This window comes from Epinephelus fuscoguttatus, linkage group LG12, assembly GCF_011397635.1.
Source record: "Epinephelus fuscoguttatus linkage group LG12, E.fuscoguttatus.final_Chr_v1".
Taxonomy (NCBI): domain Eukaryota; kingdom Metazoa; phylum Chordata; class Actinopteri; order Perciformes; family Serranidae; genus Epinephelus; species Epinephelus fuscoguttatus.
In genome coordinates this window covers 28,372,195-28,397,841 of record NC_064763.1, presented here as the reverse complement: position 1 = coordinate 28,397,841, position 25,647 = coordinate 28,372,195, and the positions used below count along the sequence as shown (strand labels likewise).

At 40.8% G+C, this 25,647-nt stretch overlaps 1 protein-coding gene across 3 annotated transcripts in view; it reads left to right on the top strand.

Moving 5' to 3' along the window:
• Positions 1-19,115, top strand: part of grik1a (glutamate receptor, ionotropic, kainate 1a) — a 44,627-nt gene extending 25,512 nt beyond the window's left edge. For 2 of the 3 annotated variants that reach the window (XM_049592492.1, XM_049592490.1), the window contains exons 9-16: positions 2,958-3,074; positions 3,470-3,673; positions 5,994-6,217; positions 6,831-6,949; positions 8,500-8,717; positions 11,273-11,498; positions 14,634-14,884; positions 18,600-19,115. In XM_049592492.1, coding sequence (XP_049448449.1) covers positions 2,958-3,074; positions 3,470-3,673; positions 5,994-6,217; positions 6,831-6,949; positions 8,500-8,717; positions 11,273-11,498; positions 14,634-14,884; positions 18,600-18,767 — 1,527 coding nt within the window. In that variant the 3' untranslated portion in view covers positions 18,768-19,115. Of the gene's footprint in view, positions 1-2,957; positions 3,075-3,469; positions 3,674-5,993; positions 6,218-6,830; positions 6,950-8,499; positions 8,718-11,272; positions 11,499-14,633; positions 14,885-15,541; positions 15,711-18,599 lie in introns of all 3 variants that reach the window. The other variant, XM_049592491.1, reaches the window with a different exon arrangement.
• Positions 19,116-25,647: the final 6,532 nt, after the last annotated feature.

Genomic DNA, 25,647 nt, shown 5'->3' with positions numbered 1-25,647 from the left:
TAGTGACAAACAAAACATAATAATGAACATAAGGGAAAGAAATGAAAAAAAATTATCAGCTTTGTTCTTAACCTCTTAATTTAGTTTCACAATATATACTGTAAATACCAAAGTGCATATTAAATATTCTTTACTGCCTCTGCTTATCAGCCTCGCACCAAGTGTTTGTTGAGTGAAAGAAGGAATGTTGAATTAATTCGTCCCCATCAAACACATAGTTTACTGACAGAAGTTGGCAAAGTTCTTCCTCTCCGTCTGCCCCAGTTGTCAGACAGACAGGTAGGGAGGCAGGCAGCAGCTGTCAAGGTGCAGACGCAGTGATTTATACTGTAATTTTAATTCCATTCAGGACTTTTAGCCCTCAAAAGCCTCCCCTCAGACGGTATACCACAACATGGTAAGCACATCACATAAAACGCTTGACTTTATGGTCATGGAAAAATGAATTATCAGTCCGTTGCAGTCGTGTTAGTTCTTGGGCACTGGAGTGTTAAATACACTCTGAAGAGGATGATGGGACTAAACAAAGTCAAAGTCTCCAAGGAAATAAAGTATTTTCTCTTAAAGTTGTCGACCTTCTGGGTTTTTTTTCTCCCCTTCCTCTCAGCTTCCTCAGCCTGGCTTAGTGAGTCTCCCTCTCTGTGGTAACGGTTTTCCAGTCTGATTTGGTTCTGGATGGAGATGAGCTTTAGGATTCATAGATAACATTTTACTCCCAGCGTATGAGAGAGAATTCCTGTCAGTTTTTATAGCACACTTTGTTGTTGGGAGCCGCTGTGGTACGCATGATAAATTTGCAAGGCTATACACAGTAAATCCTTGACTTAGGGGTTTAAAAGATGATGACTGTATGCTGTGCAGTCGTCCCAGGCTATATTTTAGCATTGATCTCATTGGCTGGGTCAGATGACTTATTTCTTAAACTTCAAACTGACTAATCATGCAGTTGATGTTTCATGAGCATGATATTTCCTAAAATAACCCCAATCTACAACATAAACTAGATTACGTGAAACAGCACAATATATCGGAGCCCAAAATACCCTCCACACTTCCAAAAATATTGCTCGCGCTCGGCCCATTTATCTTTGAGATTGGGGACAATACAATTAATTAAATCCAATCCCATTCACTGTGTTCCTCATCTGCGGTGTCCAGAGATAAGACAGATTTATGGACTGCTGCACAGAGTGGATCCCTGCTAAAGTGCTACGGTGGAGATATGGAGTGCTTTTAGCAAGGTTATAAGTGAGCACATTTTCTGTCAGTCTGTCTGACTGGGGGAACAGAATAAGATAGAATGTAATGGGGAGTGAAAAGCATGTTATCTTTTCCAATAGGTAATCCCGCATAGCCCTTTTCTGCAAAATAAATTGGGAAAAATAAGACATTCTGTAGTGCTTGGTTTAATAAGAGGTACTGATGCGTTCACTGCTACTCATCCTCTTATGAAGGGGCCATTGTTTCTGACTGAAAATACCCCAAATCATTACTTTTTTGTGCACAGACTGAATATGAAACAGGCGAAAGCTTCAGTTCTCTCTTAACAATGATGACTTGATCATTTAATGCACTTAACTTTATAGCATCAATGTCCTGCGCCCCCTTGACCTTTGCTCAGCTCTTAACCAGTTGAGGGGATTTGAAAGGGTCTCAATCCAGCTGCCAGACGCCTGTTCTAATCTGATAACTGTCTGGATTATACCGCCTGGTCCGTTGAACCGGACACTCTCATTCACAGTTACTGTGACAGTGTGGAGGGCAGACAACATGACGTCCTCCATCCATCCCCCCCGATCCCTGTCTGAATCCTGCCTTTCTTCATTCATACCGTCCCTGCTGGTGTGATTTCCTCATCATCATATTCAAGTAGGGCTGCAACTAACACTTATTTTCATTGTCAGTTACTGTGTGGGTTTTTTTCTCAATTAATCATTTGGTCTATAAAATAGAAAAATGAATTTCCTAAAACCCAATGTAATGTCATCAAACTCTTGTTTTGTCTGATCAACATTGACAGATATTCAGTTTATTATAACATAAGCAACACAAACCTAAGGACACGTTCCTATTTTTTGCTTCAAAATGATTAAAATTGTTAATTTGATTATTTAAATAGTTGCAGATTTATGGGGGAATTATTGTCTTATTGTTTCAGCTCTATATTCAGGTAACAATATGCACAATATACATTATCTGACAGTTGTAATCGAAACTGTTTCTCACTATTTTTCATATATATTTGTGTATTTTACAGATTCAAACAGAATAAAATATGAATGCTACCAGAGGTCCATGCCAATCCAAAGCAGTAATTCATCATCACACTTGTTACAGGGAAAAAAACGGCTTTGTTGTTCTGGCCGCACACCATGTTCAATACCTGAGAGTCAGATAAATTGCTGCACACCACAGGAATGTCGGTTAGCGCCATAATGGCTCTAAACTTTTACCTGACTCACACAATCAGCAGCTCCAAACTGCAAACTTTATCTTCATTTTCATATTCACTGTACTTAAATGGAGTTTTCAGCACTTTGCCCAGAATCATCAGAGCAACGCGGTGCAAAGGGAAAAGTTGTAGGATAGTGAATGGAGCAGAAGGTTGAAAATGAGCCAGGAGTGTCTTCTAACCTCCACACTTCTTTTTCATTTTTCTGTTCGACGAATCAGAAAATATGATTAATATGCGGTGTATCGGAGCAGTTTCTAGTTTCCTGTTAAGACTTAGAGACTAAATCAGGCTCTGTATATGTGGTATCAGAGATAAAAGAGAATAGCTTTTTTTCCTTTTAACAGCAAGCGGTCAGTGATCATTAACGATCCAAATACAGTCAAATTCAAAGCTTAAACATGAGTAACTATCTATATACTTCACCTTTGTCTCCTATAGTACCTCCTCTGGTCAAAGCACAAAACGTGGCTCAAAAAATCTAAAGCTCTGTTTGTCTTTCTAGATTGCTGTGTGGAACTCGTACAAGGGAATGAACCTGACGGAGAAGTCCAGCCGAGACAAGAATAACAATGTGACAGACTCTCTGGCTAACAGGACTCTTATTGTCACTACGATACTGGTGAGGAGGAAGGTTAAACAGAGGACAGCATAGGGAGAAGGAGGGGAGTGCATATGGGATGTGTAGAGCACAGATAGGGGGACAGCAGATGAGAATTTAATGAGAGGGGAGAGGGAAATTGTTGCTGAGTTGGGTAGTTTGAATTTGGATTTTCACAATTTTGTCTTTTTCTGCACACAGAGAAAATATAGCATAGATAGAAGAAAATATAGTCTTCAAAGTCATTGAATATACAGACACATTAATTAAAAGACAACTGGATTTTTGGTGTTTAGACTTCACGCCACTCATCCTATCCACTGCCTTTAACTCAACACTTAGCATAGACATAATTAAATCAGAATAATGATATGCCTTGGAGACACTGAAACACTGTGTTTTCTTTTACTCTACAGGAAAATCCATATGTGATGCATAAAAAGTCCGACAAGGAGCTAACTGGGAACGATCGTTTCGAGGGTTACTGTCTTGACCTTTTGAAAGAGCTCTCCAATATCTTAGGCTTTACATATGAAGTCAGGCTGGTGGCTGATGGGAAATATGGTGCCCAGAATGACAAGGGAGAATGGAACGGGATGGTGCGGGAGCTGATTGATCACGTGAGTTTACAACAGTCGCATTACAGCGGTCTCTGTTCACAAGTATTTCAGTTAGCCAAGAGGTGTATTGGGTTATTGACCAACATCTGAGCATAACCCTGGCTTATTGATTTTGACTTTTGACTTTGCAGAAACATGTCCCATTGAACTGATATATTTTTGTATATGACATTATTAGATTAATGCTTTTGCATCAGCGGTCACATTGAATTTTGCTGTTATAGGTCAAGTTGGAGCTACTTTAAATTTATTAATACAGGTTGTTTGGGGGGGGTCATAAAATAAATCTGAAGGGCAGGGAGATGATTATGGCGTAATTTCTGTCGCACAAATCTGCATTGATTTTTTTTTTTTTTTTTTTTTTTTTTTTTTTACTATTTTGGACTTTTTGTGCAATATTTCATTGAGAATTCTTTTTCTCTCTTTGGAGGAACTGCTAATACTTCATATACATCTGAAACATGACAAGGGGCCCCAGCTAATCACAGCTTTTTCAGTAAAGGCGAGTTCACATTACACTACTGGCCGACCAGTCTTGAGTCGCGGAGACTATCGTCATCTTTTGAATGTTCATACCCGGTGACGTGTGTTTCTGTCATCAGGAGTCTGGCCAACTGCGGTACAACCTGTGTGTGCACACCACAAGATTTCTCCACTGAGCCCTTGCCCAGAGGCCCAGATAACGCGGGGACGTCACCAAACTACGTTTTGTCACGCGTGAACCAAACAGGATATTATAAAGTTCCCCGGCAATAAACTTTACTTGTCAGCATGGCCTGGGATCAAACACAACGCGCTCCCCGTGATTGTTGTTGTGGCTTGTCGGCTTGTCCTCCTCACATTTCTTACGTCCTCCTGCATGCTGACGTGGGACGTATCCCGCCTCTCATTGGCTGATGCTCTTCTTCAGTCGTGTCAGACTTCTCCAGTTTTCTAGCATGCCAGATATCCAGACGAGGGGGTGACTTGCGCGTAGGCTTGTTCACACATGAGGACTCGTCGTGGCAGACTATCTGCAGACTCACCTCTTACCCAGGGTGGCTCTCAAGATCATGGGTGAAAATCCTGTAATGTGAACTAGCCTTAAGAGGTTACATGCCAAAAAGTTTGGTGGCCACTGGTTTAATTTTGTATTAATTTTATATTTTATAAGCTTATAATAGGTTTTTATACTTTAAAATACTTAACAGAAAGTCAGTAGTAAGTCTAGATGTCAATAAATGTAGCATAAAGTTTAGAGTAGCATAAAATGGAAATACTCATACAGTACTTGCATAAATGTGCTTAGTTACTTTTCTTCCTGACTATTTTGTTCCAGACCAGGTGAAATTTGGGTACCAAAATGTACCAAAAATGAATTAAAGCTCCACCTCGTCATGAATCAGCTCTCTTGAAAAATAGTGTCACTTGAAGGCTTGTGATGTGGGTAAAAATCATGCATTTGCATTGAATCAACAAAGTAGTCTATAATTGAGTTCACAGATGGTAACAAAGCCTGTTTGCACTGTGATGTGTTTACAGACCAAAAGAATCACGTCGCTGCTTTTTATAATATCAGTTGGAGCTACGGCACCGTATGATCAGTGGTCTGAGCCTCTGGCTATATAAACAAGGCTTTTAACATATAAAAGGTTGGCCATAGTTATGAATTATGAATGAATTTTACTCTTACATATAAATAGCATTTAAATTCTCTCGCAGGACTTTTGACGCTGATTGGTTTAATGAAGCATGCTGCACTTATATTTAATCACCAGTCTATTTTCCTTCATTAAAGGTGCAGCCAGTGATTCTAATCCAATTCACTTTTGGTCAAATTTAATGAATACTGCCTCACAGACCTGGCTCTGTAAATGGTGGTAAACAAAGTGGCTCCGACCATGCTTCGTACCACTGTTTCAGCCAATTAGCAACAAGGGGTGCCCATGCTTGTGCACGGAGAACAGAGGAAAGGCTATGAGTGTATAAAGAGAAAGCCAATGGGAGTGAGAGGGACGGTGAATATGGCTCATGCTAACGTGCTCAACTCCACAGCATATCGTCAATAATCCTTCTCCAGACTTGCTGGCTCTACCTTTAATCCCTTGTAGCATTTTTAGCTGTTATATTCTTCCATAATATTTATTTATTCAATATAACAGTTTGTTCACCAGTAGAGAAGAATACAAAACCTCAACAAGGTTTATATATTGTTTGGACATTGATATAAAGACTTTGGTTAGTTAGATTGATAGAAACAAATACTGGAAGATGCCATATGCAACCTTGAGCAGTTCTTGTTTTACCTGAAGCATCTGACTTCATCCTCTTGCTTTTCAAGGTTGCAGACCTTGCCGTGGCCCCTCTGACCATTACATACGTCAGAGAGAAAGTCATCGACTTCTCCAAGCCCTTCATGACGTTAGGTATCAGCATCCTGTACCGCAAACCTAACGGCACCAATCCGGGCGTGTTCTCCTTCCTTAATCCCCTGTCGCCGGACATCTGGATGTATGTGCTGCTAGCCTGCACGGGAGTTAGCTGTGTGCTCTTTGTGATTGCCAGGTAAGAGGATGGATTGATGCTGGTGATAATGAGAGGATGTATGATGGGATGGAAAGATGTAAGGGTAGCTGCGGGCTTGTACCGTAAATATAACTGGTGACTGCTTACTGTGCAAACTACAAAAGACGAACTTACGAGAATGTGCCAGCACTGAGCATTGTAAACAATACACAGAGTCATGCCTCTTGTGTCAAACTCACATGACAAGAATCACAAACAGGTTGGAATTAGCATGACTGTACTTCAGCAAATTTCTAATTTTGCATAGGTTTTCTGAAATAACCAAAAACAAGCTTTGGCTGGCTGTCAGCCGCCAGATTGGCTTTCGTTGTGCCTGTTAAGTGGCCGGGAGTAATTGTGAGCTCACCCTTCAACTCCCTCTCAGGTAGTGTGTAAACCCCTCTCCGGCAGGTTGCACCTAGCAACCTGGAACTGAGCTATATATTTTTGTGAAAATCAAAATGCAAATCAATGTGAAGTGTTGAAAGCACCAGAGATAAACTGGAAGCTTGTATTGAAGTGAAGTGCATGACCAGTGTACCCCCCATGAATATAGGAGGATTTGCCTGTTCACATTTTTCATTTCTCACTTTGTTCTTTTATTGTCTTGCAGGTTTACTCCATACGAGTGGTACAACCCGCATCCATGCAACCCATCCTCAACTCTGATACAGAACAATTTCACTTTACTGAACAGTTTCTGGTTTGGTGTTGGAGCTCTCATGCGACAAGGTATGTTCCTCGCAGTCAAAGAGATTATAGTCAGTATTTTCATATTGTGTATGTATATTAACATCGGTCATTTTGGGGAACTCACTGTAAGACTGATGCTGTTTTTTTTTTTTTTCCAGAGAGGACGGCCTCTACTGCTCTTAGTCACAAATCTTTATAGAGTTTTTAAGCTTTTGGTTTTCCTGCCCACAACTTTACTGTTTGGGATTTTGGTTCACTCTCACCGCTCTCGCACCAGCGTCTTTTAAAAATCCCACTGTCTGCTACCTAATCCAGCACCAGGCAGCAGACAGACAGTGTTAGGTACCAGCTGGTGAAAATAGTGGAACATTTACCATCTAAAATAACAAACATTTCCCTCTGGAGTTTTATTAGAGGCTAGACAGCTAAAAGGATTGATTACTGGGCTTTTATTTGTCAGGTGGTCAGAAACATAACTCCCAAAAATTAGGTGTTGCAGGTTTAAAGGATTTCTAATAGCAAAGGCAGCATCGCCATAGAGCTGTCTAATGAACTCCCTGTACGGCAGCAAAGTGTGTCCTGGCAGTATAAACTCTGCTCTAAGCTGTTTAATTCAAAACATCAACATTCGCCTCCTATTTTCTGTGAATGCCCTTTCCATGTAGCCTCGATCCAGTCCCCATTAATTGTAACCATACCCTGTAATAACAATCCTGTGTCACTTCATGGGGACTTGACCTCCCTCGAGGCAGGAGATTTGGGCAGGATAAGTCCGACATGCCTGATTGGACGGCCAACAAACCCCCTGACAACACCAGTCCACAATAGATTGGCGATGCTGATGAAAAGATGTGATTTTGCAGACAGCAGGCTACATTTGTCAAATTTAGTAGTTCAGGAATGCAACAGTATTAATCATTAACGCTGGTGGATGCCTGCACATTTTGTTTTTCTGTAGCATGTATGTGTGGTGTGTGTAACACAGTGACCTTGTGCTTAGTAACAGTAACTGCTATCTTGGATACATGATCGTTAAATCAACCCTCCAGAATCAGAGTAATTAAGTATAGCAATTGTCCACTTACAGTGAAAAAAGGTTTAAAATATCTGGCCCATTAAATGTGGTAAATAATCACATTCCTCTTTTTTTCTTCGGTGCTTCTTTTCTTTTCACAGAGAAGACAGGATAAAAATGGTGCTCTTTTTCAGTGTATTGTTCACAATGTAGCTTTGTCTTATCTGTCACATTTCGTTTTTCTAATTTGTATTTTTTTGTTCGATTTTTCACAATGATCTCAATTTTGTTGCAACTCTTGTTTTAGACCAAACAAGTGAAGAGGTGCACAATTCATCATTTCGAGCTGAGGTGAAAATCCAATTGGAGTTCTGGTGTAAATCCAGCCGTAAAGATAACCCCATTTGGACTTGACTTTGCTTTAAAAGAGCATTGATGCTGTTTCATTATTTTGACTTCTCGTAGTGCATGCACAAACTGCACCTCTTACCATTCTGGTTGTACCATGCTGGTTGTCACACACTGATTCAAGCTACTTCTTAACCTTTTTCAACCTCCATCTCTGTGCTCCCAGGCTCGGAGTTGATGCCTAAGGCTCTGTCGACTCGAATAGTCGGGGGTATCTGGTGGTTCTTTACCTTAATCATCATCTCTTCCTACACGGCCAACTTGGCTGCCTTCCTCACTGTGGAACGAATGGATGCGCCCATCGACTCAGCAGACGACCTGGCGAAGCAGACCAGGATTGAATACGGGGCGGTGAGGGATGGATCCACCATGACCTTCTTCAAGGTACAACTGGTGTAGGCTCTAAATTAGCTTTTAACTTTACCAGAGTAACAGCATAAAAATTAGCTGTTGAAATTATTACACAGAAGTACCTGTTTGTAAGTCCATGTCAAGTTGTAGATCTTGTCTAGTTATGTTGTACACACTGGTGAATTCAAGTATTTGTAAGTATTGTAGCAGAGGTCAAATAAAAGCCCCCACCCATATATAGTATAATTTCCCTGTCTGAAAAGGCATAAATCAAAGCTTTTAAGAACAACAAAAAAAAGTTCTCATTTCAGATCAGCTAAAGGTCTGTGATTACTCCTGCAATCCCAAATTGTGTATGTGTTTTATATATATATATATATATATATATTTGATTATATAACACAAATACCTAAGGTTACTAAGCTACCAAACCAACCAATATTCCTATCAACCACTGGACATCATAGTATCAGTGGTGCAATATATCCTCATACAACAGCTCATATGATATCTAACGAATTATTGCCTCACGAATGACCTACTGAATGTAAAGTCATGTAGGTTTGGTTTAGGCAAGCAAAGCTACATAGGTTATTTTACAGAAAAGATGGCAGAAAGAAAACATGGTGACGACGTACCTTATAATAACTCAAAGTTCACATGGTACCGCACATTGCTGGGCTTGTTACTGTAAATGTAATAAATTACTCGTGACTTCTTCAAAAGGAATAATGTTACTTTACGTATTACTCCCTGCCAACAGTAATTCATTACACTACTCATTATATTACTTCTTTTTTTTTTAAAGATATTTTTTTGGGCATATTGCCTTTAATGGGCAGGACAGGTAAGTGTGAAAGGGGGAGAGGCTGGATTCGAACCTGGGCCACTGCGGCAACAGCCTTGTACATGTGGCGCCTGCTCTACCGCTAAGCCACCGACGCCCCAACTCATTATATTACTTCTTATAAAATCAGTAATTGCATATCTCCCCAAACTTCAGATGTGCGCTTCTGTGTGAACATCATCGTAATCGGCATTAAGTGTAGCTAAGGCTAGATAGCTTCTTTTTTATCTTGGGGTTTTCTGTTGCCTGTGACCGATATTTTCCCCAGGGCTTTGCATGAAAGACGGAGAGACACTCATGGTGCAACATTTCATCCACAGTATATCCAGACTCTAGCTTCATCACTTTCTTGTAGCCTGCAGCTGTCCACGATCAAGATCCAGTTTTGGTTGTGTAGGGTTGCGGTGGTAAGAATTTTAGTCCGACTACCTGCAGCAACAGTGTTATTGTCATCTTTCCTCTCATCAAAATCAAAGTAATAAGAAAATTTCCAGCCGCTAAGGTTAGCATTTCCAACGAGCATCCTGCTTTGTGACGTGCCTACGCATCGTGACGATTACTAAAATGAGTCTGCTGATGTTGTATTTCGAGTCAGTAGTGATGTGCTAACAAAAGTAACGATGTAATAAGTTGTTTGGTTTTGGGGTAACTGTAGTATTATCACTAAAATTTTATTCGTCAGTAGTTACACTACTTGTTACTGGGAGAAGTAATATTATTACTGTAAGGTGTTACTGCCCAGCACTAGTCCTGAACACAGGTCTCCTGGGAAAAGTCCTATGTTTTATGACCCATCAAGCAACCCTACCATCCTCGTCATGCAGACTTTTGCTCTTTATGATACTTCCTTCTTTACTCCCGTCAGCACACGTGATCGTAACCTTCCTGGTTACATGGATTACACACTATTTACTGGCTCATGGTTACAGGGGTTATATAGGCATTGTGGTGCATCACTTTTCATAGGTATACATACAAGCTGTGCATAAGTACAGCCTGAATAGTGTGTGCTCATCGCCAATAAATATGTAGTTTACGCCCGTCTGGTCATATGGGTGAATTCACCCATGAGTTTGTATTGTGTCACATCTGCCAGACTTTTAGATGTGAGTATGAATCAGTGGTACGGTTTTCTCACTTCTATAAAATCAGAGGGTTTCCTCTATCCTGTATCTTTGCCAAACATCCCATGAAAATGAAAAAAATTTAAAGGCGGAGGTAGAGAAAAAGACTCGCAGTTACTTTAATGAATGGCACCGTAGATGCAACGAGAGAGATGGGAAGTGGAGTAGGTGCACATTAAGACTGCTTGTGTTGCGTCTGTGTCGAAGTTAAACATATGTTAACTTTTTTAGTTTGTATTATATAATGTTTTGCTGTACCGATGTCCTCGGGGCAGGGCTGTCACTTCCTTTCCCCCCCCGCCACCCACTCTCCTTGCATCCTGGTGGCTCAGCAGGGGTGATCCATGCAGGGCTTTATCCTCCCAGATTGCAGCCAGTGATTACCGCTGCCTGGATAGGAAGAAGCAGGCTGTGTTGATGGCTCGAACAAATTGAATCAGCTGGAGGAGATTTAGAACACAGCTGTCCCATTTTCTCTGACTGAGCAAGGAGAAACGCACACACCAGAGACACGCTCAAAAAAATAGAGTCTCACACACCCTGCTGTTAAACTTATATGTGTTTATAATCGTGTTTGAAGTATAGTTAGGTGCAAATCTGTTCTTACCAACTGACAGAAATCAAAGATCTCCACCTATGAGAAGATGTGGGCGTTTATGAGCAGCAGGAAGAACACTGCCTTGGTTAAGAACAACAGAGAGGGCATCACTCGGGTCCTGACGACAGACTACGCCATGCTGATGGAGTCCACCAGCATCGAGTACATCAGCCAGAGAAACTGCAACCTCACGCAGATTGGAGGTCTCATAGACTCGAAGGGCTACGGAGTGGGAACACCTATCGGTAAGAAGAGTGAGACATAGTCTGTAGAATAGTAGGTTCGCTCCTCACCATCATCTTTTTCAGTTTGTGGAGCATGAAAAGTCCCAAAGAACTGTCAATCAAGAAAGTAATTTTTAATGTCTTGTAACTGTAATGGAGCAATCGTTTTCCAAAAACTCCACAGATATTGAAAATGAAACCAAAATGTCTTGTTGCAGACAGATATTGACATTTTGCTTGGAGAGAAAAGTTTGGAGTTGTCCTTGTAACTTCAACACAGTGAGACTCTTTAATGATAGCGTGAACTTTCTGGCATTTCTTGCTTGCTCTCAGTGGTAGACTGCAAACATTTATCCTCAAAGTTAGTTAGAACAAGCCATGGACAAGTATATACACAAATCACATTCATGCATAACTTTAAGAATAATAAAAATGTGCTTCTAGAAATTCAGTTGATAGAATTGAATTTAACAGCACCTCTGTAAATGGAGGTTTTGTACTGCAGATACACACTTCCACACTTCCACTCACACATGCAAATGCACTTCCATCCAAAAGCTCTGCAAATGTTCATGTGAGGTTTCAGGCCAGTTTACTGGATTGAGAACTTAACCTGGAAGCAAGTCAACCTGCTGGACCGTGTCTGCATTCGGATGTTTACTTAAGCAGTGCTTAACATCTTGACACTCTCTTGTGTTTCCTCTTTTCCTCTCAAGATGTTTTTTTTTCTTTTTTTTAAATGTAGAGGCAGTTCAAAAAATTTCTTTTAAGCTTGGGTTCTTTTGCTGAGCACAACCTGCCTCTGCCAAGAACATTCTCCACACCTGCGTACTTTGGCATGTTCAGGACATACATTTAAATGTATGAGCACAACAATGGAAATAATGAGGGTGGGGACGTCCCCATCAGTTTCATTTCTGTAATTACCATGAGATGTTCCCTGGCTATGAAAATGGTTGTATTATATATATTATATTATTACAATTGCAAGTATTACCTCTTTTATCAACTCTATTCTTAAATTAGATATGCAATCATGAAAAATATTTGTTCTACAGGAAATAATTGTATAAAGGAAGAAGTACAATCATAAATACAGTTAAATACAAGGAAAAAGTAACATTAAAGGAATACTTCAGCCCCAAAATTACCATTTATTCATGCCTTACATTGAATTCAAGAACAAAGAATCCAAAAACGGCAAATTGTTGATTAATTGAAATAAATGAGGACCACGTTATCAATGGCAAAACAGTATCAAAACTCTAACACAGCTCATGCAGTATCCAAGTCTCATGTATCCAGTGGCATGCTCAGTACTTCCCAAATATGTTGCATTGCCTTGCCTCAGCCCTTTCTGACGGATAAGTGAAACTTATCAATGCTTTCACTTTTCGTTCCAGTCAAAAATGGCTGAGGCAAGGCAATGCAACGCACTTGGGAGGCACTAACCTACGACTGGATACATGAGACTTGGATTATTCTACATGAGTTTTGTTAGTAAACACATGTTTTGATATAGTTTTGTCAAAGGTGGTCCCCGTTTACTTTAATTAATCCACAGCGTTTGCTGTTTTTTGGATACGTTAACAGAAGGCATGCAAGACAAACAAAGTTTCTTCACATTTCTTCTTCATTCAAGGTCACACAGCATGACTAAAGATATAGAAATGATCATTTTGTGGGTGAGGTATTCCTTTAAACAACAGTTCAAGTTCAAAGGTTTTGAGGCTCGCCTCCCAGCAGCAGGGGGAGAAATTGTGCAGTTTGACGGCCACAGAATCAAAGCACGTCCTGTAGAATTCAACAGGATGGCAATGGCATGCAGGGGGTGAGAGGCATTGCCAATTATCTTCTGTAGTTTGACACACCTCTACAAGAGACTTAAGTTCAACTCACACAACAGAGCCAACCTTCCCAATAAGCTTGCTGATTCTAGGGTTGTCGACTGCTCTCACCCTGAACATAATGATGGCCACCACAGAGGGGAAGAGTATCTGCAGCGTAGTTACTGCAAATGGCAAATGACCAGATCCTCCACAGAAAGTTAAGTTGGTACTCTTGTAGTGAGCAGTGGAGTTTCTTATCCAGTTCAGCTTGATGTTGAGCTGGAGGTGGTCCAGCCCACATCATTTGTCTGTATTCATCCTCTTTCCCTGCTGGTACGACCTACACGAACTAGCAAGCTGGATCTAAAGGCAGAGATGGGAAGCAGGTGAACACTTGTGATGCAGCTGTTACATACTGTGGCCGACCACTGGGATGAGTTTTAATCTATGACACTAAGAGGAGCATCCACCTGCATGTCTATTAGTAATTTAGAGCAGGTCAGGCGATGTGGCGTAAAACCAAACTAAAAATAAAACAAGAAAAGAAATGACATCCTCTCCCCCAATATCTACCGGGTAAACAAAGTGCAGGGGGTCCAGTGATGTCTTGATTTTTCCCCTCCAATTACCCCAAGACTTGTTTAGTTGTTTGGTGTGTTTGGCAGGATTTTTTCCGCAGTACAGGGACTCCGTAGAGGTTCAGCTTTAGGTTAAAGACATGCTTAGGAACTAAACACAGCTGAGTGGCACACCACTTTAGCTCCCTTAGGCCAATGCCCTCAGGGCAGATGCAGCCGTGCCTGGGCGGCACTAAGCTGAGCTGACAACTGAGTCTATTCAGCTCTTCTCTGATCAACAGGCTTTAATGTCCTGGATGTTTTAAGCTCCAGAGTGCCATGAGATGATAGTGGAGGAGAATGCTCTAAAGGAGTACGGGGGGGCCTTATTAAACCTATTAAAAGTAGTTTCATTCCTTCACCCTCTTGGCCCCATCCATGTCTCCTACATTCACCTGATCTCTGGTCTGCTTGTAGCCGGCGATGTTACTCGAAGTGCATTTGGAATAGCAAGAAATATTACAAATTCAAATTGGGCTTTTATGTCCTCAAGATACATGTAGATTAATGTTCCCTGTCACACAAAGTTAATTCTGCTCTCGTAGCAAAAGCTTAAATTTCACGGTAGAAAATCACCAAAACACTGTAAACAAAGTAAACAGATGGGTACCTCAGGACAGCTGCCGTGCCTTATTTATAATAATGGGGCATTTAAGGATATTTATAAATGCTCTTTCAGTACATAATTACTTTCTCTTCGCTTTCTCCAGGTTCTCCATACCGGGATAAAGTGACCATTGCCATCCTTCAGCTGCAGGAGGAAGGGAAGCTGCACATGATGAAGGAGAAGTGGTGGAGAGGCAATGGCTGTCCAGAGGAGGACAACAAGGAGGCAAATGCTCTGGGTGTGGAGAACATTGGCGGTATCTTCATCGTCCTGGCGGCTGGTCTGGTTCTCTCTGTGTTTGTGGCTATCGGGGAGTTCATCTACAAGGCTCGCAGGAATGCCGACATAGAGGAGGTGAGTGAGGACCAGGAACTTCTGTTCTTAAAGCATCATTGAAGAAAGGATTAATTAATCGCAGGTTGTCTAAAACCACCAGTATTGCAAGAAAAATAGTATTTATGCTAATTTATTCTCACAGATATTTTCACAGACTAAGGACAAGCAATGTTTTGTTTAATTTGCTTTGTCATATGCTAATTAATATTTTCAGACTATCAAAGTGCTTGTCAGATGTTGTTTGCTCGATCAAAATTAATTTAGTCAAAATCATATTTGCACTCGCTGGTGTTAACATCATGAAAGAGACTAGATGGATTTATGGCTTATCAGTATCTGACTGTCCCACACAGTAAACAGTGGGTTAAATACTGTAAAGAAGTGGTGGGTTTGCAGCTCCAGATGACAGAAAACTAAACCATTTATTCATGTAGCTTAACTCGTTCTCATGTGCCCAAAATGTGTCACATATGATTCATGTCACCAATATGTCATCAGTACTGGATTGGGCCTGAACGTGTTACAAAATCAATACCATAAACATGATTAGTTTCTTTGCATTGCTTTTCTGTTGATTTAATTTTCCTCATTTCTCTATCTTTACATGTCTCTTTTGATCTCTTTTGTGTTTTCTCCTCCATTCTTTTTTTGTTTTCCCATGCATGCTCGCGTCAGGCCTTTTGTTTCTTTTATGGGGTGCAGTCCCGTCAGTTCCAGCGGCGTGGCTCCACCTCCTCCTCTGGCACCTCCTTATCTACGGATCTGGAGAGCGGCAGGCTACTGGGGGATGACACAGAGTAGCCATGGCAGCACATTTACAACACATACACAATCTAGACGATAGGTTTGTAACTAGGTGTCCTTCTGTCTGCCCCCTGCTGAAAATACCCCAGTATATCTGCACCTGTGTCAGCCAATCCCAATTACCATTACCATTTTACCTCCAGTGTCTGACCCTCGTGCTCACACTGCCTTGTCCTTTTTTTTCCTCCTAATGGTTTGAACTGACTGTAATGGATTCCTTTTGTCCCAGGCCAGTGCTGAATCAGGACAAAGTTTAATAAGATAACTGTGAGATTTTCTACAGCATAAGTGGGTGTACTTGGCAGTCATAGACTTTACTTTCTCAGGAACTAACAACCTTGTTATATGAATGCAATACATGTCATCCTCATGCAGGCATTTCTGCTTCATAAGTGACCACCCCATCTTATTTGCATGCTCTTACTTTACAGCATGTAAGGAGCACTTTAAATGAAAGCCTGAAAATACAGACTTTAATTAGGAAAAACACCCAGGACATCTGGATGCTTATTTTTTAAAGCTGCAAGTTACTATATAAAATGTGTGAGTAACCAGCATGTGTCCCTTTCAGCCCATGAAAATTCAGGATAGGTTTCATAAATGTGACACTGAAGTTTATATAAACAGTGCAGAGCTCGATGGCGCTGCCCTGCTGTGTTCTCGCTTGCACTTAAGTATCCTTCCATCAAGTTTTGCATCATTCAGTGAAGTCTCAGGAGGCATCTGTGTATGCTTTAGAGGCAGACTCTGAATGCCTTTTGGGAAATCAAAAGATAGGAAAAGTTATTTGAATATTTTCCCCCTCATTAAGCTTGCTGGTAGACTGGTTTGGTCGACTGAAATTTAGGATAATAGTGATAGAACAACTTGTTTGAGTTAAGATGTCCCCCGACACACATCCAAAGCAAAAACCACAGTTGTAATTTCATAAATAACTTCTGCTGACCGCAGGACATTTTAACCGAGGTAATGATGGATGCTGGATCACAGAGGAATACTGACTTTCAAGGTCTCCCCTGCTCCCCTGGACTGACCTTCATCTCTTTCCAAAATGAAGCAAAACTCTGCGAGAAAATATTCAGTTAGTCCTGGCAAATATTACCCACAGCAAAGAGGAATTATTGATACTTTCATTCAAGGGGAACTATGCCCATTTTTTAATATTCATACATGTGATTCCTGTGATCCATAACAGTCCAGAAATATTAGTAAACATGAACAACTTGCTCCCCAATCCAAAAACTAGAGTGCTAAAACTCAAGCGTGATGTCATCAATTATAAAGTGTGGAACTGCTCCACAGTGAATTGGGGCAGATGTTCTAGATCAGTGGTTTCCAACTGGTGGATTGCGGCCCAAAAGTTGGTCACAGGTCCATTCTGAATGGACTGCATTCAGTACTTACATATTTTGAAGTACAGTAAATTTCCAGCACTTAAGTATGACGCTTAATTAATTAAACTGTGTGGACCTTAAACTAATGACTAAGGAGAAATCTGGACCCCGTGGCTGGACCAGTTGGGAAACACTGTTCTAGATGACACTGAGAACACCCAGGGAAATGTTCTGAGTATATGGGTACATTTGGGTGTAAAAAAACAACACCAGGCTCCCATTCATTCATTGTCTATTGAGCAGCTCCAGACTGTATAACCTATGACATAACAAAATTGAGATTTACATCTCTGGTTTCTGACTTTGAGAGAGAGTAGCTCATGTTCCCAAATACTGACTGATTAATCAGTAATTCAGGTGGCGTTCTACTTTAAAGGGTGTAAAATCAGTGCACATTATACAGTTATGTAGACCCCTATATAAATAAATAATACATCTTTTTGAAAAAGACTAGAATTAACAATGAGTTTGATTGTTATTGTGTCCAAAGGTGACTCTCAAATACCAACACTGGCGGCAAGAATAACTAATTGTAGGACATTATGAGTAAATTAATTCAAAATGTCATAGTTGATTAAGTTCAAATTGGATAACTCAGTAGGTTTTTAGGTTTTTACAGCCTTGTATCCAGCCCAAAAAATACATGAATTGAGTCTGCGGTTTTTACTCTCTCACTCCTTGTCTTTAGAGATTGGCACCAGGTAGGTTTTCTCCACTGATACAGAGTGTTACTGGAATTCGTGGGAAACCCTGCAGGAAGCCACATTCGTTTGAGAAGCCTTAGGCAAAGCCTGGGGATGAAAGAAGACCTTCTATGGTCCTTGGATGCAAAGACCAACACATAAAAAAAGGGGATGACTCTGTGCCGTGAATGATAATTTGCAAAATAAATTTAGCGAGCACCCCCTCTGGAGGAGAGCAAAATAAAAGGCAAATAAACATGATCGAAGATTAATGAGTTCAATGCAATGTATTATTCTGCAGAATCAAATAAGCCGGAGGCTTCTCATTTCAGATGGCCCTCACTTTGATAATTTCAAATAATTACCATATTATGAATTCATAGCTCCCTGCATTAGGATGTTGCACAGCACACATTGTCCTTCATCTCCTCTCTGTGTAATTGGATTTTATGATGAGACAACAGAGTTTACAAGTCTTTTACAACTCTTCTGTATTGATTTATGTTTTATGTGCGTTTTGTCATTTCTGGTGTTTGCCTGGGCAGACTCTAAAGCTGACCTGCAGTAATTGGCTGTCTGCTCCCATTCAGCTGCAGACGAGCTCCTAGAATCCACTGCTAACTAATTAACTGTCATTGACTTAGATTTTAACTTAGAATAGCTGTTAATTAAATGCTGTATCCAGTAGTTGATCCAGTAATGCAGCAGCAGTATTTTTTTTTTTTTGATATAAGCACATTCATAGAGTCTTTAAACCTATGGCCAAAGTTGATAAAAGTCATTACAACTTTATTGGAAATCAGCTTTATTGGTGTCTCAACCCAGGCCTTTAATTGTCATTCTCTTTGGCAGTGTGTGTCTTTTAGCGCCCTGATGGAGGAGTTGGGTATCTCCCTGCAGTGTTACAAAGGCGCCCGGAGGAGGTCACGACCCCATAGCGGAACAAGGACAGCTTGTGTCCTCTGTCAACCCAAACTTACTGCAAAGAGGGAGGGAGTGAGACGGGACTCCAGCACGTGAGCCTTGGATCTAAACACTGACGGGACTTAGATCAGAGACTGCTGTTTGATCGCTCTCCACTTTGTTTGCAGGCCATCGAATGATATGACGTTGTTTCCTCATCACCCCTACCTTTTATGTGTCTGGATAATACATTAATCGTTTTACTGTAGATGTAGTTTACAAAGTCTTGGCCTTGTATCAACATTAATGATGTTAAAACAGGTGACGACTAGAAGAATGAAAGCGGTTTCATTGTGTAAAAACCATTGCTGTTCCCTCATGGCTGTAGTTCATTGTTCTGAGCAGTCTGCAGAGTTGAATCTGCACACTTTATAGATACTCCCAGTGTGTAAATGTATGACAACTTCACGGATTTTCAGAGTAAAAAGATTTTTGCATTTTTTAAACCGTTGTCCATTTTGCTGTTGTTGTTGTTGTTTATCCTTGGCAGCGGTGTGTGTGTGTGTGTGTGTGTGTGTGTGTGTGTGTGTGTGTGTGTGCGCATGGTTCTTTGTGAGGCTACTGGCAGGCGGCAAAGTAGCTTCAGAGCGGATTGCTGAGCCAACTCTGGCCAGTGAAAAGAGATAAGGACCTCTAAGGAAAGTCAGGAACACACCTGCTGTTTTATACCCTTCAAGCACCAAAATCACAGACAGCAACCTGCCGCCCCCCTCCCCAGCGCACGCACGCACACACACACACACACACGCACGCACACACACCTACACACACACACAGCCTCACAAATGCGTGCGATCATGAAATATTTCTGTCTGTGCATCAGAAAAAGGATATGATAACGGGGAGGAGGAAAGGAGAAAATGAGAAGCAGTTTTTTTAATGCATGAAATTCTCAGGAGGTCAAAGACAATTTCCTTGTTCCCCTGGGAGTAACAGTCTTGTTTTTCAATAAGTCAGTTTTCTTTCTCTTTGCAGTTGTCGAATTTGAAAGCCCGAGGGGGGAGCTTGTCTCCCTGTATAGACAGTGAATCTCAATGGATGTGTGCATTTAAAAAAGTGTAAAGCCTCTCTTTGAATATTTTACTTTTTTTTTTGCATGTTATATAGCTTACCCACCAGCAGATTTAAGGCACATTATGAATTATGATAAGAGAGGAAATTATGATCCTTTGACAAAACCATATCATTAAAGGGGCAGTTCACCCCAAAATCAAAAACACACATTCTTCCTCTTACCTGTAGTACTACTTCTCAATCTACAGTAGATTGTTTGAGTATGAGGTGCCAAGTGTTGGAGATATCAGCCGTAGAGATGTCTGCCTTCTCTCTAATATAATGAAACTAGATGGCACTCGGCTTGTGGTGCTCAAATCGAATTTGAAAAACTAAACAGCAATGTCTCTTTCTAGAAATTATGACCCGGCTACTCAAAATAATCCACAGACCTTGTTGTGAGCAATTTCTTATCGGAACTAATTTCTCTGTACCAAACTATTGCCATGCATGAAGGAAGTGTGTTCACTCATGGACAAGGCGTTCATGCTCATGACAGCATGAGATGTAAACATTAATGGCACCCTCTGTGGCTGAGTTGTGACTTTAACTAGCTCGGTGCTAGGTGAGCTAGCAGTGGATGCACGCTTCCCTCTGCACGGTGATACGGTTGACGGGTGTAGTTTGGTAGGAAGAAAATAGTTCCCGCATGAAACTGCTCACAACGAGCTCTTTGGATTATGTTGAATAACCTGGCCATGATTTCACTGTTAAGTTTTTCAGATGTGCTTTTTTTGGTGCTTTGAGCACCACAAGTCAAGTGCCAATTAGTTCCATTTTACAGGGTCTCCACTGTCATGATAAACCTTGAAATGTCATGGAATTTCACAGTCCCATTTCCAGGCCTGGAAAAGTCATGGCATTTTGTTGTGTGTAATGAAATGGTTACAGTATTCTTTTGTGGATAACCTCCCACATATTGTAACATAATGGAAAATTAATTTTCTGTAGCTGTCGACATAACGTAGCTCTAATATGTCTCGATATGTGATAGCGTTTGGTTTACCATCACTTTTTCCTCCCTGCATTCCCTCTCTCCTTTCATGTTTGCCAGGCTGCTGAAATTATGTTCGAATAGAGTTTGAATCTGACATTGAGCAAGAAAAAAAATTATGGGTCCTTGAAAAGTTATTGAGAAGTTTGGAAATTTTGTGTATGAAAATGTGTGGGAATACTGATTATGTTTGAGAGAGGGCAGACATCTCTGTGGCCGATTTCTCCAACACTCTGCAACTCGCACCAAAACAATTTAGACAGACAAATAGCACTACAAGTAAGAGGAAACAAGTATTTTTGATTTTGGGATGAACTGTCTCTTACACATAAAACCTTTACTTTGGAAGTGGTTCCCACCTGACTAAAGAAATATGTGCTGAAATTTGTTTTATGAGAACATATACCAGTAACATCTACTGCCCGACAGCAGTACACTCCGTAGACTGACCTAAACCTCTGTACTGCAGAAGAGAGGGCAACATAATTAAGTCTGCAGCATAAACACAGTATCAATAAATATCAGTGACAGGTCCTGTACATCTTCCACTGTGTTCTGAGCGTAATGCTACATTAGGAGTAAGATTGTCTGTCCTCCGAAGCAGGACCTCAGGGTAAAAGAAATTAATCAGAGGAGAAAAGGATGTAAGAGTTCACATATGCTCTTTGTCTCTCTGCCTCCTCTCGTCCAACTCTTTCAATCTCATCTCTCCATCAACGTCTACTTCCTGTCTGTGCACCTGCCTTGTAATCTGTCAGTGGACTTGATGTGCACTATGTGTTCTTTTGAAATACCCATTGAAGCCAGCAGCAATTCAGTATTCCTGACATGTTCTTTTGAAATACGGCCATCAGTAAAATCAGAATCCAATAAAGAATGCAATTATTCAGCAACACACACAAATGCACAATTATACGGACAATGTCAACATGACCAAATGTTGGTCAGAAACTAATTATGGTCAGAAAACAGAAAGTAGAATGTTAACAAAGCACCCTAAGAATTAAGTCTTAATACAATTCATTATCAATAATGTCAGGACTTTCAAAAGTGACCCAGCATTTACCAGCTAACGCAGTGACATTTCAAACAGGAAGGAGCAATAAATGGATATAAATACTTAATAAATTACTGGAGTCAGAGGTTTTGTTGTGACATTTCTCTGGGTGGATAGTGCGCGCTGGTTTGTGTGCATCCCAAGAGAATTGGACCGAGCTTTTCTTAATCTCTCCATGTAATGAGTTTTCTCTTTTTTGGTATTCAGATTAATTCTGGGATTGGGCTCCGTCCAATGTAATAGCGTTTGGTTGTCTCTAATCTCCTAACCCCATAATTCTTAATCAAAACCAAAGGCAGCATTTTTTTTTTATCATTATCTAATCCGTCATGAATGAGGCCATGGATTACAGCCCTGGCCTTGGCATCTTGCATGGCTGAGCAGGACTCTCCTTTTTTCTTGCTAACCTAAGATGAACTCACCTGAGCAATATGCTGCGGTTGGATAATGCTTCTGTCTTCACCTGTGCTCACGTACCTGTTTGTTTCGCCCACAGAGACTATTACTTTTCTCGATGATCCTGAGCCCTCAGCCTTGGCGCTGGTGGGAGAGGTGAAAGAGGAATGGGGAGAGATAAACGGATAGCTGCATCTGTTTGTGCCGTCCGTAAGAAGGTCAGAGATTATGATCCATACTCCTATACGTCTGTTGCACGGATGCAGAGAAAGAGATTGAGAGAAAAGTCCAGAGAAAGCATGACGGAGAGATGCTTGTTGACATTTTAAACATGTCCAGAATGGGGCAGCAGAGAAAAGGTCAGAAAAGCTCAATAGGGCTAAATTTAGACAGTATAGATGTGTTGTATAAAACCATCTGCATTATAGAAGTACATATTACATCAGACAGCACTTCTCGTACCTCTCTATGTATTCTGAATCTCACATATAGATCCCTCAAACCTGTCAAGTCTGCTTCACTACACCAGGCTCTCAACTGTACATACAGAGGACTCAAATCTCGACTATGACTCCAACCGAAGAGAGTGGCAGACATTTGAGTGTGTCCCATCCATCACAATGAGATGAACACTCTCTGGGGCTGATAAGGCAGGTGTGTGTCAACAGCCTGTCAATGAAGACAAACGAGGAGGAGGAGGACTCTTGGAGGTGCAAAGCATCATTTATCTCTCTCTGTGTTTTTCGCCGTGTGTGTGCGTGTCTTTCTTTCTCTCCCACCATCTGAAAGCCTGGCTGTAAATAATCAGGGGCGATGCTCTCATCTGCCGGTGTGCAGGTGAACTGGCCGTATGGATATAAAACTTCAGGATATTGCAGTAAATCAAATCACGAGGAAACCTGGCTTATTTATTTCCTTTTAGCCCCATCGTCAGGTCAGTTTAGCATTATTATTATTATGTTTAGACGTATTATGAAATCTTGTCCTGCACATTCATGTCAGCCCATGACAAGACCAGACGGAGGGCAGACTGTGATGTCCTTTACTCAAGTTCCCATGTGAGATACATATAAGTTGTTTTTTCTGCAACTCCAGACGCTTAAGGTCAAATGCAGATTGTCGCTGTCATGTGAAAAGCTGTATATCTCCCCACCAACAGCTTTTTACGAACAAAGTAAAAGTACCCTTTTTTGTTTTTAGCTTTGCGACAAGGCATTTTTCAGTTATTCTAATTTAGACTTAAAATAATTCAATTAGTTTAGGAACTTGGAGAATTTTCTCAATCCAAGAAGGAACTCTTAATATTTCAGTTTATCTGCAAATCTCTAAATCACAGAATTTGGTGGTACGTGCATTTTGCTGGACAGATACAAGAAGTAATTAAACCATGACCTTCAGTCTGTATCTGTGATGAGGACAGTAAAAAATGTAAGTTATTCATATTCCTTTAGTTCATAAGGGTCCTCAGATCAAAAGGATCAAACTGTTTTTTCATAAAAAATTAATCCAAGTTGTGAGTATTGTTTCAACAGGATCAAGAGGTGTTGTATCGGTATGCCGGGTGCTGTAATCCTCGAGTGTTGTAACTCTCTTTCTCTCTGATGCTCTGTCAGTCAGAGCTAGATCAAATGAATGATTCCTGATTAATAATTTATCTGAAGCCTAGTCTTTAAACAAGTCATATTAATACCGGTTTAAATAAACAATTTGATTGTAGTTCCTGCTAAGCAACAGTTTTGTGTGAAAAGAATTAAAGGCCTGTCCCAATAGGCCTGTCACAAATATAGCCCTTTTGATTTCAGTGATTTAAGCAAATAATAGCCCAGGCTATTAATTGAAGTTTTACAGTAGTCTTGCATCTCCCTAAAGTAGGAAATCTTCCCAGCAAACACTGAGATGTTGAATGGTGTTGGTTGAACATCTAATCAGGACATCCCACTATGGCTCAAAAATAGTTCCAAAGTGAGAGTTGTGCCGACGTCAATGATGTAACCTGTCTGTCAGCTGGCCGTTCTTTATGAGTGTCATAGGAACATTACCATGTTAACAAGACCAAATAATAAACAAGCACTGACCTGAACAGGACTCTCCTGGGTGAACTTCATGCTGAACAGCCCTGAAAGCTGTTTCATCCATGTGCAATCAAAGGCAGCTTGAATAGAGTCAAACGCCACAACCGTAAAACACTGACAATGGAATATATTTGCATGTTGATATACATTAATGGAATGAACTTATTATTCATGTCTCAAAAATGGTTGTTGAGTAATATTAGTCTTTGGATATGGAGTGAATGTCACAGTGTATATGTCTAATCACAACCATTTCAGAGCCTGCATTGCACTTGTTGTGTCTGACTGGGACCATTTTGGCCAGGAAAATGACATAACTGTCCCAAAAATGTATGCGTGGTTGCGTGAGGCGAGCCTGGTCTCACTCAGAAGTCATCAAAATCTGGTGCTTGGGCAGTGATTTGCGGTGTCAGAAACCAACAAAAAAAGGTATCCCTTAACGTCGCCATCATCCGCAGTCAGTTGCTGTTATAGTTTAACGGTGCCCAGTGCAATCAGGGTGAAACACGGCGGGACAAGGATGAAAGTTAAGGAGGCAAAATCCAACTGGGGCAGATGGGAGTGGGGGTGAATGTGTCCAAAAAAACAGACTTTCACCCAAGAGAGCGGTGTTCTCAAGATTCTAAGGCCAAACCCTGTTCTTTTTTCCTAAACCCAACCATGTGCATTTATTGTCAAACCTTACCACGTGTTTTGTTGCCTAAACCCAATCGTGTGTGCGTCACGGTGTTGTACCGACGTAGTGCATTTATTTTGAAAGAGACTGTATGTAAATGTTAAATTTCCTTTGAGAAAGGAAGTGTATTTTGAAAGAAGACAATGCATGTAACAGGCAGAACTTGACGCGGTGTCCCAGATCAACAACCAAGGCACCCAGGGTACCTTACACGTCCTTTGTGGATGTGGAAAGTCCATGACCAAATGTCAATATGTGACAATATAGGAGTGAGAATGTGTTGGTGAGGCAGATTTTAAAAAGTTTCAAAATTAAAGCAACAAAGGCATGGATATCCTAATTTTTAGTCCTAAGTATGGGTCACAATATATATAAACAGATCTCTAAATCCTGAATCAGGCCTTTCTTTTCAGACTAGTGACATCATCAGGGTTGTTTTTTCAGACTTAAGAAATCTATCTCACAGGCTGGGTTGTACCTTCTTGAGATGAGTAAACTAACCCTGTGTGTAAATCCGGCAGAGTGTCCCTTTAAATAATGTGTGATGTAGCTTATGTGTTTCAAGAAACTCCCCTTAGTTATAAAAAAAACCATATCACCAGGGTTAAGGTGGACCTGCCCTTGCACTTGATTCTCAAAATGACCCCCCGAGAAGATAAACAGACTGGGATGCTCTATTTTCTTCCGCC